This window comes from Malus sylvestris, chromosome 14, assembly GCF_916048215.2.
Source record: "Malus sylvestris chromosome 14, drMalSylv7.2, whole genome shotgun sequence".
Lineage (NCBI taxonomy): Eukaryota > Viridiplantae > Streptophyta > Magnoliopsida > Rosales > Rosaceae > Malus > Malus sylvestris.
Window position 1 is genome coordinate 20,434,480 of NC_062273.1, and position 20,637 is coordinate 20,455,116.

Here is a 20,637-nt window from a genome sequence, read left to right on the forward strand (position 1 = left end):
AGTATAGATGTAAGTAGGGTATCGTTCTAGGCCGGGGATTAGGAGGGATTGCTAATCTATTCTAAATTAATTTAAAAATATTAAACAAGACTCAAGGACACAAAACTAGGCTAAAAACTCTAATAACTCGAAACACACTTAGAATGACTCAAAATAATGAAAACAATCAAATTAAACACTAGGAACTGAAATGGACGGAAATTGAATTAAAAGACTAACAACAATGAAAACTAACTAAGTAATATAATTTAATAATGGGGGGGTTTGGTTTTGACGAGAAGTAAATTAAACTTAAATAAATTACAGAATTGACAAAAGCATGAATTAAGGTGAAAGGATAGGTGACGGACTAGCTAGAGGGTTCTTCTCCACACATGACACATATGCAACCTAAATTGATTTTCAGTTGTTCTTTCAATAAATTGTAAATCTCAACGCCTCAAATTAACCGTGAATTGCACTAATTAACCCTCAGTTTTTCCACAAGTTATTGGGTTGGATGATTGCATACGACAACCCAAAACATTCCCTACAAGTTCCCTACATGAATTGCATAATAGAGATACAAGCAAGAATCATTAAGTTCTATGAAAAACATAAGCATTGACGAGGCACTCGTTACTATGATTTGCATGAAACTTATGCCAAGAATTTACTTAACGTGATTGTGACTAGCAACCTTCACTACTTGTGAATATAAGTTCATAACGATTAGGTGAAATTTACTTATATTCTAGCATCAAATTCATGCATGTAAATTAAGTATGCATTCTTAATCGACATACAAAAATAAGTTATCAATCAAGCAGTTAAGCAAATTAAATCACAACTCAGAAATCACAACTGAAGGTAATCAATTCATATTACAAATATATTCATGGCTTTGAATTAACCTCTAGCCAAAATAAGTTTATTTACACATTATTAAAATATAAATGAAATATAAATTTGGAAAGATTTAACCGAAAGATTGAGTGAAGCTTCTGCTTCTGTGCTATTGCTGCCGAGGCTTCACGCTGCCTCTGTCAATCCCTCTCTGACCTCCTGGTTTCTGCACAGTTTTCTGTGCTTCTCTCCTCCTGCGCACTGCTCTACCCTTTCCGCCTCCAGTGTTGCCAAGTGCAGCCACGCACAGAAAAACAAGCTGCGCAAGGCAGCTTTTCTGCTTGTTTTTCTGTTTTCTTTTCCTTGGTTCCTCTCTCTCGCTGCCAAGGGGCAGCGTTCCCCCCTTTGTTCCTTATTCTTCTTTCATTCTGTCCGCCCTCTGACCCTATTATTTTTCTGTTTTCTTGAAGGCAGCCTCGCTGCCTTCCACTTCTCTCCCACTGATCCGTGTGTTCCTCTTATTCCTTTGTTTTCTGATTTTCTAAGTTGCCTCACCCACCACACTCACACTTTTCTTTACTCACCAACTGCAAAACACTTCAATTTTAGATATATCATATAATTTCTAATGCATACCTAATAAATTTAGCCTAACTTCCATGACCTATAATCCGTGACATAATTCTACCAATAACCCATGACAGAGTGAGAACGACTAAAGCAATTTTCGACGAATTTATTATTTAAAACTCATTTGTGCCATTTTTATTTTCTTTGCATAAACAAATCCTATAAACACAAAAATAACGTAAATAGCTCAAAAATATAAGGAACTAACTAAGAAAAGACGAGTGAATTTGAAGTAAAAATATATATAAATATGATCCGATCAAATACCCCCATACTTAGCTTTTGCTAGTCCTCGAGCAAAACAAAGAGAACATGAAAAAGTAATAACATAAAAAAAAAACATTAGTTTCCCCCTATGTGACCCTCATAGAATTTCATTCGAGAAAACAAATCATCAAGAACCATAGCTAGCACCAACAAACTAATCCAAGTTCATCTTCCTTATTCAAATATTAGCAGTAATCTTTGAATCATCCTTGAAGTGTAGTGTGTGAGATAGCCATGCTAATGCAATTTCAAGTTTTTATTTTTAAAATCATCATATGCAAACTAGCGACCTTCTCACGGGATATGCACTCAATCACACATGTGTTTAGTTTTAATGTGTTTCGCTCAAAGAATCAAATGTGAAATTTCTACCATAAGCTTGCATAAAGATCTCATCTCCACAATCATAATTGCAAAACTTAAATCAAGAGGACTTTTATTGGATGTAATGAGGTTTAGGGAGAGGGTTATTGAAATGAAAGAATAGGTAAACACAAGTTCCAAGCTACATTGCAAGCAATTCTTTTGTTTAGATTTATAAGAACTCAATCTTTCCAACGATTCTTTTAGCACCTCTAACCACACCCTTAACTGAAACTTGAAATATTTTTTTTTTATTTTCTTAGTATACAATTTTTTTTTTTTTTTTTACACATAACTAAATACAAACATGAAATACCCCCACACTTATTCTTTTGCCAAACACCTTCAAAGTACTTCACAAACATTTCTCATAAGACAATCTCACATTGCTCACTAGCTTGCTTGGAAAGGGTAAGGAAAAAATGTTTCAGGTATAAGGGTAGACATATCTGGTGATAAGAAATAAAAGGCTCAACATACACGGCTCAAATTGGCAATCTAATGATATCATTTTTATTTGGGAAACATGGTTATTTGGGCCATAGTGGTAAACCTAATGCCTCTATCATTTCCAAGTTCATGCAATCAATGACAAACATTTCGAAAGATCGTTACGCAAGTTCTAGAGATGTATCTCACATAAGTTCATCACACATGAAAAAAAATAGGAGTGTATGAAAAATGCACACACTTTCAATAGGCTCAAAAACTCACATAGGATGTATATGGTCACTAAATTCACATATGAAGCTTTAAGTCATGCTTTAGTTTCACATTAACAAGGCTATGTGCATTTGGTTTTTCAAAGATGGTCAAACATGTACAAAACTAACAAGAGAATTAGGAATTTCACAAAACACATGTTAACTAAGTTCTTGATGATCATGGTTCAAATTTGATCCAATTATATCATTGGGTCGGGAAACTAACAAAAATCTAATTCAAAACAATAAGGGAAACAAGACAATATTTTTGGATTTTTAAATTTTTCCGATTTTTTTTTAATAATTTTTTTTTTTTTTTTAAAGAAAACAAAAAACAACAACACGGAAACAAATGAAACCCGTTCGTAGTTGAAGGTACAAAAAATTTCAATTTGGTCATTTTTTTATACTCTTTACCCCCAAACTTAAACTGGACATTGTCCCCAATGTCAGAAAACACTATAATGCAAATAAAAATAAAATAAATAAATAATAAGAAACAAAATAAAGCAATTGGACTGAAAACTTCCCTAATTTGCAGTAAAATCAAGCGATGACCCCCAAGCTAAAATTCTGCAATCAACTTCAAGGGTGGAAATAACCAAAAGTTCCTGCAAAGAAAAGAAATAATTCAGTTAAGTAACACAAGAAAATATAAAAAAATTGCAAACGAAAAATTGAAAATCACGATAAAAGACAATGAATATAACTAACAAGTGATCATTGGTCGTGCTTGTTGACTTTCCACAGCTTTCCTCTTGAACGGGGTGACACTTAGCTTTTTACTTGCAAGTGATGATTTGATGATATTGTACGGCGGAGCTTTTCTCTTTGGTGATGTTGCAGTTCTTTATTTGTTCTCCAAGCAGATGTGGCAGCTTCTCTAGTTCTTCAGCTCGGACTCCTTGTGCTGGGTTGATTGTACGAGCTGCATTCTTCTCTGCTTGTTTCCTCTGCATGGCGGGCAGGCACGAGGTAGAGGTATTGGTCTGTTTCTTTCTTCAATCTTTCCAAGTGCCCACCTCTTGCTTTCTTTCTCCTTGTCCCTAGTTGAGGATGAATCATCACGTTGTCTCCACATGCTTCGAGGTATCATCTTCACTTCCCTTATATGTAAGAGACGAAGAGGAAACACAAGATGATGAGTACTCGAGAGCAAGTGCTGGCTAGAGAAAGGACAGGGAGAAAGCATGATATGAGATACTCTTGCTTTCAACCTTTATGATATGAAATACTTTTGCTTTGAATGTGTTGTTCGCAGGAGTATCCCAAGGAATGAGGAACACAGAGTAACTTAGGAGGATTCTTTGGGGATGCATTTTCGGAGATGAAGAAGGTTTGAGTGAGGCTACTTTGCAATGAAGTTTAACATTTATAGAATTTTCTTAATGGCTGGTAGAGGTACTGTTCAATTATCCCAGGGTTACCAACACGAGTAAAAGAACAGTGCAACGTGCTTTCCCACTTCACCATAAATTTTCGACCAGCTATTCGTGATTTCCGCAAAGCAGATTCCTCATTGATATCTGGAATCGGCGCTTCGAGCTCTGAGCATCGTCGATTGTAGAGGTAGCATGTGACACGTGCGGATAAATCTGGAAAATAAGATTTGCCCGTGGGTTGAAGCCCAGCTTTTGAGAAAGCTAGCGTGTCTTTGACTGTTGAATTTCCCTCTTCGATTTCTGAATTGGTGCTTCGACAAACTGCCCGAGATTTTCGCAAAGCAATTTGCGTGTGACAAGTGACGACACGTCTGGACAAATTGATCTTTTGAAATCCGGGGTTCGGCTCGTGGTTTCTGAGCAAGCCCAACTTTTAAGAAATGAAACGCCTCTTTTGAGAAAAGAATCCGGCTTTTGAGAAAGGAAACTCCTCTTTTGAGAAAAGAATCAGGCGTTTGAGAAAGGAGCCCCGACTCTTCGATTTGCAAGAGGACGCCTCTTCAATTTCTGAGGAGCGCCTCTTTGATTTCTTCTTTTTATAGAGGCGTTAATTTTGTTCCACAACACACTTGAGCTCCCTCCTGTAAACACTCCCTTCTTGCACTTGTTTAATCTTGATCTGTCCGACTCTCTTCTTTCTTCACCACCTCTGAAAAATGTCTGGCCCTTCCGATCGTCGTTTTGACTTAAACCTTGGTGAAGAGGCAGCTCCGCCTTCACCAGACAACATATGGCGCCCATCCTTCATATCCCCTACCGGTCCCCTTACCGTGGGGGATTCGGTGATGAAAAATGATATGACAGCTGCGGTGGTGGCCCGGAACCTTGTCACCCCCAGAGATAACAGACTGCTCGCTAGACGATCTGATGAATTGGCGGTTAAGGAGTATCTGGCTCTTAGCGTGCAGTGTGCTGGTTCTGTGTCCAACATGGCCCAACGCTTATATGCTCGAACCCGTCACGTTGAATCGTTGGTGGCTGAAATACAGAGTCTCAAAGAGGAGATTAGAGGACTCAAGCATGAAAATAAACAATTGCACAAGCTTGCACACAATTATGCCACAAACATGAAGAGGAAAATTGACCAGCTGCAAGACACTGATGGTCAAATTTTACTTGATCATCGGAGGTTTGTGGGTTTGTCCCAACCGCATCTTCCTTCGTCTTCTGGGGCGGCACCGCGTAGTGAAGCTCCAACTGATCAACCTCCGATACCTCCTCCTTCCGTGGCCCCTCCGACTGCTGAAGCTCCGCCGACTACTGAAGCACCACCTGACCAATGAATGCTATTAGTTTACACATCATTGTAAAATATTTTTACTTTTTTTTTTTTTTTTTTTTTTTTTTTTTTTTTTTTTTTTTTTTTTTTTTTTTTTTTTTTAAATATGTAAATTAATGTAAAAAGACTTTGTTTAACTTTCCCCCACACTTAAACTAAATAACACAAACTCACAGAAATCAACCAAATAACACAACTAACTAAACAAAACAAAATGAAAGCAGTAAAGATAAGGGTGTAAGTTGAATGCTTGGGTTGCCTCCCAAGAAGCGCTTGCTTTAACGTCCGCAGTCGGACGAATCTTTCCTTTAAACTCCCCTCGGCTCCAAAGCATGGAATTTATCTTTTAATGGGAGGTGATACTTGAAATGATTCGGCAATGGTTTAAATTCAAGAGTGGGTGCCTGAATCATCAAAATCAGAAACATGTTAGTATAAATTAAAATTAAAATTGGAGAAGATGGCTTACTTTCTTTTTCTGACACAAACTCAATGACAAACACCACATCTTTGAACATTTCCGGGACTTTGAACTTGGCCAGGTTTACTATGATGGTTGTGGCTTGTCCCGTGTCATCAAACTCAACTGCTTTGGGCTTGATTGTCTCATGCACAGCCTCTTGGATGTATTCTTGATATGCTTCAACCACTTCATTCTCTTGAATCCCTTTTCTTGGTGTGCAAGGTTCTTTGAATGTTTCAATACCATCGGGAACTTGTTTTGGTGCACCAAGAATTGGGATATCACTTTGCACCTTTGGAAGAGCTTCCACAATGTCTTTTTCACTCTCTTTGATATTTGGAATCAAAAACCTGCAAGGACAAAGGACATTTGGTGGAATAATGTTAGAATGAAGTGGATTTAGAACTTCCTCACCTGAGTTGGATGACATAGGGATTTGAGGAGCTTGCAGCAAGAATTCTTCTAAACTGCCCAGGTCGTCCTCCTCCTCTTCTGCTTGCAGCAACAATTCATCCATGTTCGGGATGTGTTTGGATGGTTCTGGGACAGCTTCATCCTTCATGTCACCTTCCAAAGTGATAGCATCGTGGATTTCAAAATCTTCCTTCGAATTTTCAACAGTTGAGCTGGAGAGTTCACTTTGCTCTTGAATTTGTACCATGAATTCCATAATCTCTCCCATTTGACTCTTCAATTTATCCAACTTCTTGTCTTGATTTTGTTGGTCCTGCGTCAAAGAGGTTAGTACTTGAAGAATTTGATCACTCTCCATGGACATACTTGAATTTGATTGGAATTGTTGTGGGGTATGCGGTGGTGGCTGTATAGGCGTTAAATAAAACTCCTCAGATTGCTGCCAATATCCATCTTGTTGAGCCTCCTTGGCTTGATTTTGTGAGCCCTGCACCAAAGAATATTGACGAACCTGAGTTTGATTGAGCATATTGCATAGGTTTTGAATAGAAATCCTCCTCTTGCTGCCAATATCCCTCTTGTTGGAATTGTTGAGGTTCCCCCCACATATAATTTGAATGATCTCTCCAAGCCGAATTGTAAGCGTTGGAAAACATGTTGTTGCTTGGTTGATCATAGCCTTGATAACCCCAAGCATCTTCATTGGCAGAAAATTGAGGACTTTGATATCCTTGCCCATAGGGCACATCAAGTGTAGGGACACTTGGCATTGTGGTCCGTTCGGCATTATGAGTCAATTGAGCAGTGAGCTGTGCCAATTGAGCTTGAATGGTCGCAATTGCCATGTCTTGCTCCATTTGTACCTAAAATCAAAGAAAGAAAAATAAATCAAATATCAAAAGTAAAATACACAAACACCAATATAAACATAAACAAAAAAATAAATAAAGGGATTAGCAAAGTTGCTAATCCCCGGCAACGGCGCCAAAATTTGATGCGTAAAATTACTTGACACACAAATTAAACCCTCTTTTTGACAATTGTAGTATAGATGTAAGTAGGGTATCGTTCTAGGCCGGGGATTAGGAGGGATTGCTAATCTATTCTAAATTAATTTAAAAATATTAAACAAGACTCAAGGACACAAAACTAGGCTAAAAACTCTAATAACTCGAAACACACTTAGAATGACTCAAAATAATGAAAACAATCAAATTAAACACTAGGAACTGAAATGGACGGAAATTGAATTAAAAGACTAACAACAATGAAAACTAACTAAGTAATATAATTTAATAATGGGGGGGTTTGGTTTTGACGAGAAGTAAATTAAACTTAAATAAATTACAGAATTGACAAAAGCATGAATTAAGGTGAAAGGATAGGTGACGGACTAGCTAGAGGGTTCTTCTCCACACATGACACATATGCAACCTAAATTGATTTTCAGTTGTTCTTTCAATAAATTGTAAATCTCAACGCCTCAAATTAACCGTGAATTGCACTAATTAACCCTCAGTTTTTCCACAAGTTATTGGGTTGGATGATTGCATACGACAACCCAAAACATTCCCTACAAGTTCCCTACATGAATTGCATAATAGAGATACAAGCAAGAATCATTAAGTTCTATGAAAAACATAAGCATTGACGAGGCACTCGTTACTATGATTTGCATGAAACTTATGCCAAGAATTTACTTAACGTGATTGTGACTAGCAACCTTCACTACTTGTGAATATAAGTTCATAACGATTAGGTGAAATTTACTTATATTCTAGCATCAAATTCATGCATGTAAATTAAGTATGCATTCTTAATCGACATACAAAAATAAGTTATCAATCAAGCAGTTAAGCAAATTAAATCACAACTCAGAAATCACAACTGAAGGTAATCAATACATATTACAAATATATTCATGGCTTTGAATTAACCTCTAGCCAAAATAAGTTTATTTACACATTATTAAAATAGAAATGAAATATAAATTTGGAAAGATTTAACCGAAAGATTGAGTGAAGCTTCTGCTTCTGTGCTATTGCTGCCGAGGCTTCACGCTGCATCTGTCAATCCCTCTCTGACCTCCTGGTTTCTGCACAGTTTTCTGTGCTTCTCTCCTCCTGCGCACTGCTCTACCCTTTCCGCCTCCAGTGTTGCCAAGTGCAGCCACGCACAGAAAAACAAGCTGCGCAAGGCAGCTTTTCTGCTTGTTTTTATGTTTTCTTTTCCTTGGTTCCTCTCTCTCGCTGCCAAGGGGCAGCGTTCCCCCCTTTGTTCCTTATTCTTCTTTCATTCTGTCCGCCCTCTGACCCTATTATTTTTCTGTTTTCTTGAAGGCAGCCTCGCTGCCTTCCACTTCTCTCCCACTGATCCGTGTGTTCCTCTTATTCCTTTGTTTTCTGATTTTCTAAGTTGCCTCACCCACCACACTCACACTTTTCTTTACTCACCAACTGCAAAACACTTCAATTTTAGATATATCATATAATTTCTAATGCATACCTAATAAATTTAGCCTAACTTCCATGACCTATAATCCGTGACATAATTCTACCAATAACCCATGACAGAGTGAGAACGACTAAAGCAATTTTCGACGAATTTATTATTTAAAACTCATTTGTGCCATTTTTATTTTCTTTGCATAAACAAATCCTATAAACACAAAAATAACGTAAATAGCTCAAAAATATAAGGAACTAACTAAGAAAAGACGAGTGAATTTGAAGTAAAAATATATATAAATATGATCCGATCAAATACCCCCATACTTAGCTTTTGCTAGTCCTCGAGCAAAACAAAGAGAACATGACAAAGTAATAACATAAAAAAAAAACATTAGTTTCCCCCTATGTGACCCTCATAGAATTTCATTCGAGAAAACAAATCATCAAGAACCATAGCTAGCACCAACAAACTAATCCAAGTTCATCTTCCTTATTCAAATATTAGCAGTAATCTTTGAATCATCCTTGAAGTGTAGTGTGTGAGATAGCCATGCTAATGCAATTTCAAGTTTTTATTTTTAAAATCATCATATGCAAACTAGCGACCTTCTCACGGGATATGCACTCAATCACACATGTGTTTAGTTTTAATGTGTTTCGCTCAAAGAATCAAATGTGAAATTTCTACCATAAGCTTGCATAAAGATCTCATCTCCACAATCATAATTGCAAAACTTAAATCAAGAGGACTTTTATTGGATGTAATGAGGTTTAGGGAGAGGGTTATTGAAATGAAAGAATAGGTAAACACAAGTTCCAAGCTACATTGCAAGCAATTCTTTTGTTTAGATTTATAAGAACTCAATCTTTCCAACGATTCTTTTAGCACCTCTAACCACACCCTTAACTGAAACTTGAAATATTTTTTTTTTATTTTCTTAGTATACAATTTTTTTTTTTTTTTTTACACATAACTAAATACAAACATGAAATACCCCCACACTTATTCTTTTGCCAAACACCTTCAAAGTACTTCACAAACATTTCTCATAAGACAATCTCACATTGCTCACTAGCTTGCTTGGAAAGGGTAAGGAAAAAATGTTTCAGGTATAAGGGTAGACATATCTGGTGATAAGAAATAAAAGGCTCAACATACACGGCTCAAATTGGCAATCTAATGATATCATTTTTATTTGGGAAACATGGTTATTTGGGCCATAGTGGTAAACCTAATGCCTCTATCATTTCCAAGTTCATGCAATCAATGACAAACATTTCGAAAGATCGTTACGCAAGTTCTAGAGATGTATCTCACATAAGTTCATCACACATGAAAAAAAATAGGAGTGTATGAAAAATGCACACACTTTCAATAGGCTCAAAAACTCACATAGGATGTATATGGTCACTAAATTCACATATGAAGCTTTAAGTCATGCTTTAGTTTCACATTAACAAGGCTATGTGCATTTGGTTTTTCAAAGATGGTCAAACATGTACAAAACTAACAAGAGAATTAGGAATTTCACAAAACACATGTTAACTAAGTTCTTGATGATCATGGTTCAAATTTGATCCAATTATATCATTGGGTCGGGAAACTAACAAAAATCTAATTCAAAACAATAAGGGAAACAAGACAATATTTTTGGATTTTTAAATTTTTCCGATTTTTTTTTAATAATTTTTTTTTTTTTTTTAAAGAAAACAAAAAACAACAACACGGAAACAAATGAAACCCGTTCGTAGTTGAAGGTACAAAAAATTTCAATTTGGTCATTTTTTTATACTCTTTACCCCCAAACTTAAACTGGACATTGTCCCCAATGTCAGAAAACACTATAATGCAAATAAAAATAAAATAAATAAATAATAAGAAACAAAATAAAGCAATTGGACTGAAAACTTCCCTAATTTGCAGTAAAATCAAGCGATGACCCCCAAGCTAAAATTCTGCAATCAACTTCAAGGGTGGAAATAACCAAAAGTTCCTGCAAAGAAAAGAAATAATTCAGTTAAGTAACACAAGAAAATATAAAAAAATTGCAAACGAAAAATTGAAAATCACGATAAAAGACAATGAATATAACTAACAAGTGATCATTGGTCGTGCTTGTTGACTTTCCACAGCTTTCCTCTTGAACGGGGTGACACTTAGCTTTTTACTTGCAAGTGATGATTTGATGATATTGTACGGCGGAGCTTTTCTCTTTGGTGATGTTGCAGTTCTTTATTTGTTCTCCAAGCAGATGTGGCAGCTTCTCTAGTTCTTCAGCTCGGACTCCTTGTGCTGGGTTGATTGTACGAGCTGCATTCTTCTCTGCTTGTTTCCTCTGCATGGCGGGCAGGCACGAGGTAGAGGTATTGGTCTGTTTCTTTCTTCAATCTTTCCAAGTGCCCACCTCTTGCTTTCTTTCTCCTTGTCCCTAGTTGAGGATGAATCATCACGTTGTCTCCACATGCTTCGAGGTATCATCTTCACTTCCCTTATACGTAAGAGACGAAGAGGAAACACAAGATGATGAGTACTCGAGAGCAAGTGCTGGCTAGAGAAAGGACAGGGAGAAAGCATGATATGAGATACTCTTGCTTTCAACCTTTATGATATGAAATACTTTTGCTTTGAATGTGTTGTTCGCAGGAGTATCCCAAGGAATGAGGAACACAGAGTAACTTAGGAGGATTCTTTGGGGATGCATTTTCGGAGATGAAGAAGGTTTGAGTGAGGCTACTTTGCAATGAAGTTTAACATTTATAGAATTTTCTTAATGGCTGGTAGAGGTACTGTTCAATTATCCCAGGGTTACCAACACGAGTAAAAGAACAGTGCAACGTGCTTTCCCACTTCACCATAAATTTTCGACCAGCTATTCGTGATTTCCGCAAAGCAGATTCCTCATTGATATCTGGAATCGGCACTTCGAGCTCTGAGCATCGTCGATTGTAGAGGTAGCATGTGACACGTGCGGATAAATCTGGAAAATAAGATTTGCCCGTGGGTTGAAGCCCAGCTTTTGAGAAAGCTAGCGTGTCTTTGACTGTTGAATTTCCCTCTTCGATTTCTGAATTGGTGCTTCGACAAACTGCCCGAGATTTTCGCAAAGCAATTTGCGTGTGACAAGTGACGACACGTCTGGACAAATTGATCTTTTGAAATCCGGGGTTCGGCTCGTGGTTTCTGAGCAAGCCCAACTTTTAAGAAATGAAACGCCTCTTTTGAGAAAAGAATCCGGCTTTTGAGAAAGGAAACTCCTCTTTTGAGAAAAGAATCAGGCGTTTGAGAAAGGAGCCCCGACTCTTCGATTTGCAAGAGGACGCCTCTTCAATTTCTGAGGAGCGCCTCTTTGATTTCTTCTTTTTATAGAGGCGTTAATTTTGTTCCACAACACACTTGAGCTCCCTCCTGTAAACACTCCCTTCTTGCACTTGTTTAATCTTGATCTGTCCGACTCTCTTCTTTCTTCACCACCTCTGAAAAATGTCTGGCCCTTCCGATCGTCGTTTTGACTTAAACCTTGGTGAAGAGGCAGCTCCGCCTTCACCAGACAACATATGGCGCCCATCCTTCATATCCCCTACCGGTCCCCTTACCGTGGGGGATTCGGTGATGAAAAATGATATGACAGCTGCGGTGGTGGCCCGGAACCTTGTCACCCCCAGAGATAACAGACTGCTCGCTAGACGATCTGATGAATTGGCGGTTAAGGAGTATCTGGCTCTTAGCGTGCAGTGTGCTGGTTCTGTGTCCAACATGGCCCAACGCTTATATGCTCGAACCCGTCACGTTGAATCGTTGGTGGCTGAAATACAGAGTCTCAAAGAGGAGATTAGAGGACTCAAGCATGAAAATAAACAATTGCACAAGCTTGCACACAATTATGCCACAAACATGAAGAGGAAAATTGACCAGCTGCAAGACACTGATGGTCAAATTTTACTTGATCATCGGAGGTTTGTGGGTTTGTCCCAACCGCATCTTCCTTCGTCTTCTGGGGCGGCACCGCGTAGTGAAGCTCCAACTGATCAACCTCCGATACCTCCTCCTTCCGTGGCCCCTCCGACTGCTGAAGCTCCGCCGACTACTGAAGCACCACCTGACCAATGAATGCTATTAGTTTACACATCATTGTAAAATATTTTTACTTTTTTTTTTTTTTTTTTTTTTTTTTTTTTTTTAGGTGTGTTTTTTTTTTTTTTTTTTTTTTTTTAAATATGTAAATTAATGTAAAAAGACTTTGTTTAACTTTCCCCCACACTTAAACTAAATAACACAAACTCACAGAAATCAACCAAATAACACAACTAACTAAACAAAACAAAATGAAAGCAGTAAAGATAAGGGTGTAAGTTGAATGCTTGGGTTGCCTCCCAAGAAGCGCTTGCTTTAACGTCCGCAGTCGGACGAATCTTTCCTTTAAACTCCCCTCGGCTCCAAAGCATGGAATTTATCTTTTAATGGGAGGTGATACTTGAAATGATTCGGCAATGGTTTAAATTCAAGAGTGGGTGCCTGAATCATCAAAATCAGAAACATGTTAGTATAAATTAAAATTAAAATTGGAGAAGATGGCTTACTTTCTTTTTCTGACACAAACTCAATGACAAACACCACATCTTTGAACATTTCCGGGACTTTGAACTTGGCCAGGTTTACTATGATGGTTGTGGCTTGTCCCGTGTCATCAAACTCAACTGCTTTGGGCTTGATTGTCTCATGCACAGCCTCTTGGATGTATTCTTGATATGCTTCAACCACTTCATTCTCTTGAATCCCTTTTCTTGGTGTGCAAGGTTCTTTGAATGTTTCAATACCATCGGGAACTTGTTTTGGTGCACCAAGAATTGGGATATCACTTTGCACCTTTGGAAGAGCTTCCACAATGTCTTTTTCACTCTCTTTGATATTTGGAATCAAAAACCTGCAAGGACAAAGGACATTTGGTGGAATAATGTTAGAATGAAGTGGATTTAGAACTTCCTCACCTGAGTTGGATGACATAGGGATTTGAGGAGCTTGCAGCAAGAATTCTTCTAAACTGCCCAGGTCGTCCTCCTCCTCTTCTGCTTGCAGCAACAATTCATCCATGTTCGGGATGTGTTTGGATGGTTCTGGGACAGCTTCATCCTTCATGTCACCTTCCAAAGTGATAGCATCGTGGATTTCAAAATCTTCCTTCGAATTTTCAACAGTTGAGCTGGAGAGTTCACTTTGCTCTTGAATTTGTACCATGAATTCCATAATCTCTCCCATTTGACTCTTCAATATATCCAACTTCTTGTCTTGATTTTGTTGGTCCTGCGTCAAAGAGGTTAGTACTTGAAGAATTTGATCACTCTCCATGGACATACTTGAATTTGATTGGAATTGTTGTGGGGTATGCGGTGGTGGCTGTATAGGCGTTAAATAAAACTCCTCAGATTGCTGCCAATATCCATCTTGTTGAGCCTCATTGGCTTGATTTTGTGAGCCCTGCACCAAAGAATTTAATTCATTAAGAATTTGATTATAATTTATTGACGAACCTGAGTTTGATTGAGCATATTGCATAGGTTTTGAATAGAAATCCTCCTCTTGCTGCCAATATCCCTCTTGTTGGAATTGTTGAGGTTCCCCCCACATATAATTTGAATGATCTCTCCAAGCCGAATTGTAAGCGTTGGAAAACATGTTGTTGCTTGGTTGATCATAGCCTTGATAACCCCAAGCATCTTCATTGGCAGAAAATTGAGGACTTTGATATCCTTGCCCATAGGGCACATCAAGTGTAGGGACACTTGGCATTGTGGTCCGTTCGGCATTATGAGTCAATTGAGCAGTGAGCTGTGCCAATTGAGCTTGAATGGTCGCAATTGCCATGTCTTGCTCCATTTGTACCTAAAATCAAAGAAAGAAAAATAAATCAAATATCAAAAGTAAAATACACAAACACCAATATAAACATAAACAAAAAAATAAATAAAGGGATTAGCAAAGTTGCTAATCCCCGGCAACGGCGCCAAAATTTGATGCGTAAAATTACTTGACACACAAATTAAACCCTCTTTTTGACAATTGTAGTATAGATGTAAGTAGGGTATCGTTCTAGGCCGGGGATTAGGAGGGATTGCTAATCTATTCTAAATTAATTTAAAAATATTAAACAAGACTCAAGGACACAAAACTAGGCTAAAAACTCTAATAACTCGAAACACACTTAGAATGACTCAAAATAATGAAAACAATCAAATTAAACACTAGGAACTGAAATGGACGGAAATTGAATTAAAAGACTAACAACAATGAAAACTAACTAAGTAATATAATTTAATAATGGGGGGGTTTGGTTTTGACGAGAAGTAAATTAAACTTAAATAAATTACAGAATTGACAAAAGCATGAATTAAGGTGAAAGGATAGGTGACGGACTAGCTAGAGGGTTCTTCTCCACACATGACACATATGCAACCTAAATTGATTTTCAGTTGTTCTTTCAATAAATTGTAAATCTCAACGCCTCAAATTAACCGTGAATTGCACTAATTAACCCTCAGTTTTTCCACAAGTTATTGGGTTGGATGATTGCATACGACAACCCAAAACATTCCCTACAAGTTCCCTACATGAATTGCATAATAGAGATACAAGCAAGAATCATTAAGTTCTATGAAAAACATAAGCATTGACGAGGCACTCGTTACTATGATTTGCATGAAACTTATGCCAAGAATTTACTTAACGTGATTGTGACTAGCAACCTTCACTACTTGTGAATATAAGTTCATAACGATTAGGTGAAATTTACTTATATTCTAGCATCAAATTCATGCATGTAAATTAAGTATGCATTCTTAATCGACATACAAAAATAAGTTATCAATCAAGCAGTTAAGCAAATTAAATCACAACTCAGAAATCACAACTGAAGGTAATCAATTCATATTACAAATATATTCATGGCTTTGAATTAACCTCTAGCCAAAATAAGTTTATTTACACATTATTAAAATAGAAATGAAATATAAATTTGGAAAGATTTAACCGAAAGATTGAGTGAAGCTTCTGCTTCTGTGCTATTGCTGCCGAGGCTTCACGCTGCCTCTGTCAATCCCTCTCTGACCTCCTGGTTTCTGCACAGTTTTCTGTGCTTCTCTCCTCCTGCGCACTGCTCTACCCTTTCCGCCTCCAGTGTTGCCAAGTGCAGCCACGCACAGAAAAACAAGCTGCGCAAGGCAGCTTTTCTGCTTGTTTTTCTGTTTTCTTTTCCTTGGTTCCTCTCTCTCGCTGCCAAGGGGCAGCGTTCCCCCCTTTGTTCCTTATTCTTCTTTCATTCTGTCCGCCCTCTGACCCTATTATTTTTCTGTTTTCTTGAAGGCAGCCTCGCTGCCTTCCACTTCTCTCCCACTGATCCGTGTGTTCCTCTTATTCCTTTGTTTTCTGATTTTCTAAGTTGCCTCACCCACCACACTCACACTTTTCTTTACTCACCAACTGCAAAACACTTCAATTTTAGATATATCATATAATTTCTAATGCATACCTAATAAATTTAGCCTAACTTCCATGACCTATAATCCGTGACATAATTCTACCAATAACCCATGACAGAGTGAGAACGACTAAAGCAATTTTCGACGAATTTATTATTTAAAACTCATTTGTGCCATTTTTATTTTCTTTGCATAAACAAATCCTATAAACACAAAAATAACGTAAATAGCTCAAAAATATAAGGAACTAACTAAGAAAAGACGAGTGAATTTGAAGTAAAAATATATATAAATATGATCCGATCACCACCTTCAGAAGCAAACACTCCAACTATCCTGAATGGCATCAGATTACATCAACACAGTAATCAGTCAAATTAAAGAATTTGAAATCAGGAGGAGATACTCATCAGGAAGAGCATCCAAAACATATCAAGGTTTTAACGAGGCAAACGAAATTGACATATGGCCATCTAAGGGGAAGTGTTGTAATATAATATATGGATGGCCCACATGAATAGATCGTTACTATTCATCCAAAGAAAAATCAGATGAATTATTATTCATATGAAGAAAAACAGATGGTTACTATTCATGCACAGTATTTCACTATTCATTTGAGGAAAGTTTGTAAAGTGAATAGTGTTGCTATAGTAATCTTTTGCCTATAAGATGAGAGCATACAGAGGAAGGAAGAAGTAAGAAAGAAAAGAAAGAGATGAGAAAAAAATATACAAAGGAAAGAAAGGAAAGAAGAGAGATGCAGAAGAAATTACTAGTGAGCCAGACTAGAGAAAAAAAAGAAAATAGTGAAAGTATTTTTGTACTTGTATTATTTCAGATAATGAAAAAAATTACTACTGCTGCCCCGAGAACGTAAGCACACTTGCCGAACCTCATAAATATTGTGTCTTATTTATTATATTCCACTGCACACATATCGTCGACTTTACAACAGCAAAAAATTTATATTATGTTTTCTAGGCTTCTAACCTTCAAAACTTTCAAGTAATAATAGACGGCCCAAATTGAGTAATAATAGACGGCCCAAATTGATCTGTTATGTTTAATTTTTAGTTTTATTTATGTTTAATTAATTTTAGTAAAACTAGCAATGTTAGATGTGGAATTAAGTTGAGAGACACGTATCAAAAAACTAAACAAGAAACCCAAAGGAGATATGAAATCGGGGATAGCAAACTCGCAACTGGAGGAACGAGGGGGGAAGATTTGAACATTAGTTGTAGTGTTAAAGAGAAATATTATATCCACAAGGTAATCCAGTAACTCACAAATTATCTAAATTTCTGTTAAAAAGGTTGTGAAATCTCGCTCTCTTTGTTCCGAATCCTCTATTTTATAAATTAAAGGTTCATGTGTTCTTCAATTTTTTGCCACGTCATACTAATTGTATTTTTTTTTCACTTGTTAGTAAGAGGTCTTATGTTCCACTTATGTGGATGCTCAGTTTGATACCAAATTCGTATGCCTAATCCATGATGTGGCTTAGCCTCACTCTACTCCTCATGTATATATCGTTGTATTTTTTATTCTCATTTAATTACATTACACATACATTCCCTCCTAAAATTTGGCTAATACATATTCAGTTTTGAGTTACATGCAATATAACAACGAAGAAGAATGAGATCATCATAAATACCCAAAATAACTCGTTATTGGCAAGGTAAACTAATTATTGATGAACTATAACTCTAGTTGTACCATCTTTCTAAAATAGCAGTTCTCATGGCCTCCTCACTTGTGAATCCATGGGGCACTCTTACCACAACATCTTGAAGCATCAACTCTTTAACACTTGATATGCTTGCATGATAAACTTGTAACTCCAGGTCTTTGAGTGCGTTCATCAATCTAGCATTAGGGTAATCGCAATCCGGACACTGAACTCGTAACATGGCTTCTGAGCCAACAATCTTCACATCCATTTCCAAAGCCCCACCTGCTCTATTATTATAACTTGATGATAGCCTAGGCCTTGTCTGGTGATGATCAACTATGGAGCTTGTTTGGCCTCCAATATCAACACCGGGCTTTTGAAGTTGTGCTTGAATTTTGGACTCCAATTGCCCAACCCTTGCTTTCAGCTCATTGATGTATACAACTGCATCAGAAAGTAAAGAAGCTTTGTCCATTCTGGACACATTGGGAACGACAGAGCGGAGGGCATAGAATCGACAGTTAAGCTTCTCTCGCCTTTGTCTTTCTGCCTCAACATGGTTTATTGGTGATTCTGGTCTGCCTGTTTCACGGTTTGATGATCTTCCTCTCTTTTTTAATCGAATGTTCTCTATGTTCTTAGAGGTTAAGTTTCCAACAGAGTCAGACGGTCCTGAGTCTGATGATGATCCACCAACATTTACAGGAGCTGCTTCTTTTGTACCACCTTCATGTCAAAATATTTAACTTTAAAGTCAATGAAATATTGACCGTAAAAATACACAAATATCAACAAAATATCGGTATCTGGAGTGGAGATCATGTGAGTACTTCAAATAAAATGCACTCGTAAATGTCATCTAAACGGGAAAGATTGATCGGTATTAGATATCAATCTACATAAATCATTGTCTATACAACACTAGATCCGTAAATTGGTAGTCGGTAGCAGTATTGCTCACTGTATAAAAAATTTTGGATTGGTTTGATTACCTTGTGTTGCCCACTCGTTTTTATCAGCTCCTGAAAACATTCCACTTTCTAAGAGAGGAACATGATTCTCAAGACTGCTGCTCAGCTGCTTTGAGACTTTGTTGGTGGTGGTGGCGGTGTTGTCTGATTCGAAAAGTGATTTTGATAGCTGCACAAGACCCCAATTTTCTTTGATCACATCCAAGGAAGCGAGTTCAAGTACTCCGCATGATGTTGCAATACAAACCAATGTTTGAATTCCATGCATTCTTGCTTCTTTCACTCTCTCACACTCATAGAATTGAAGTTCATGATCACCTGCCAGCCAAACAAATCCACCAGAACAAAACGTACGGCCCAGAATGTTACTATTCCCTTGGCCGGCAGTAAACGACTGGGTTAAAGAGACGGTGTAAAAGTAAAACCACTCTGCGTCAGTAACATCTCCACCGTCCAAATCCATGTCTTCATGGAAAAGAGCTTCAACTTCTCTGCTGATCGCCCTCTTCCTCTCCAGAACATCGAACCCCAATTTGGGTTGGTGATGACTGACTTTGTTGTAGGTTTTTTGGCAGGTCAAGTCCCTAGTGCTTTGAAAATGGCCACCGGCCCACGACAAAGAAACTAGGTCATTGCTGTGTTTTGAGGCTTCCCAGAAAATTGAATAGACCCACCTTTCCGGGCGGTTCTGAAGTAAGAACTGGAGGCGTTGAAGTGTGGGTGAGTTTTCTTGACCAAAATTTTGTGAAGAACAAGAGGATATAATTTCCTCCATGATATTAAGAAATCTCCACGGTACGAGGGGGAGTTTTATTGAATCAAAAGGCTTATCTTTTCTCTTGCTGCAAAATGAATCTTATGTAAAGAAAATTATGCGGCAAATGTCAGAAATTAATAGTTGAATTTGAGACAACGGAAGAAGAAATTGAGTGAGTGAGTGAGTGAGAAGCAATGGAAGAGGAAATTGAGTGGGGCTCTCAGTGCTCGGACTGGGAATAAATAAAGGATCGCTAACCTACGCACGACCACGCCCTGTTCTTTTTGAAAGTGTTGTTGTACAACGTACTAATAGTGCCACGTGATAAACACGCCACACAGTAGAGCCTTTGAATGTGGCTCATTTGTGTAGGTTATTTGGGATCCCCTCTCATATCGGTCCTATTCCAGAAATTAATAATTTGTCTTGGATTATTTTTCTCACCATGTTCTCGTGCTTAATTCAGTTCCTTGTTCATTTCAAAGACTGGTAGAATGTTTTATGAAAAAAAAGGGAGTTTTTTTTCCCTTGGTGTGAAAACTTTGCGCGTCAAAATATTGCATCGCCTAAAGTCTCTAAAAAAAAATCAAAACGTTAATCAATTTTGTTTGACCAAATTTTTTATTATGTCGGATAAACTTTTGTTGGACAAATGATAATTTTGGATAGTGTATTGAGACGGTTTCCCTTTAGATAATGTGTAGGTTCTAATTCTATATTGGTCTTTCCTAAAAAAAAATAAAAAAAAAAGGTTTTTATATTGGTCTAATAACAATTCTTTCCATTTTAACCTATGTAACGACAAATCCTCCTTTAATTAACCTAATTAACAGTTTAGTTAACTAAAGTTTAGCTCATGTTCATATTGGCTTGGTTGACACGGCATTTCATGTGTCCAATAGAGTAAATATTTTGGCTTTC

General features: G+C 37.4%; 2 protein-coding genes and 1 long non-coding RNA gene across 3 annotated transcripts; all 3 read right to left on the reverse strand.

The window, feature by feature from the left end:
* Positions 1-809: 809 nt before the first annotated feature.
* Positions 810-8,446, reverse strand: LOC126600758 (uncharacterized). Its single transcript, XR_007615582.1, has 2 exons — positions 8,325-8,446; positions 810-893 (listed from the first exon to the last, which is right to left on the reverse strand). It is a non-coding gene; the product is annotated as an uncharacterized LOC126600758 (long non-coding RNA).
* A 4,090-nt stretch (positions 8,447-12,536) lies between these two features.
* Positions 12,537-13,926, reverse strand: LOC126600756 (uncharacterized). Its single transcript, XM_050267404.1, has 2 exons — positions 13,416-13,926; positions 12,537-12,934 (listed from the first exon to the last, which is right to left on the reverse strand). The coding sequence occupies exons 1-2, from the start codon at positions 13,924-13,926 to the stop codon at positions 12,864-12,866; spliced, it is 582 nt and encodes a 193-aa protein (XP_050123361.1). The 3' UTR covers positions 12,537-12,863.
* A 3,905-nt stretch (positions 13,927-17,831) lies between these two features.
* Positions 17,832-19,945, reverse strand: LOC126600752 (transcription factor MYC2-like). Its single transcript, XM_050267398.1, has 2 exons — positions 18,981-19,945; positions 17,832-18,714 (listed from the first exon to the last, which is right to left on the reverse strand). The coding sequence occupies exons 1-2, from the start codon at positions 19,732-19,734 to the stop codon at positions 18,023-18,025; spliced, it is 1,446 nt and encodes a 481-aa protein (XP_050123355.1). The 5' UTR covers positions 19,735-19,945; the 3' UTR covers positions 17,832-18,022.
* Between the last annotated feature and the right edge of the window lie 692 nt (positions 19,946-20,637).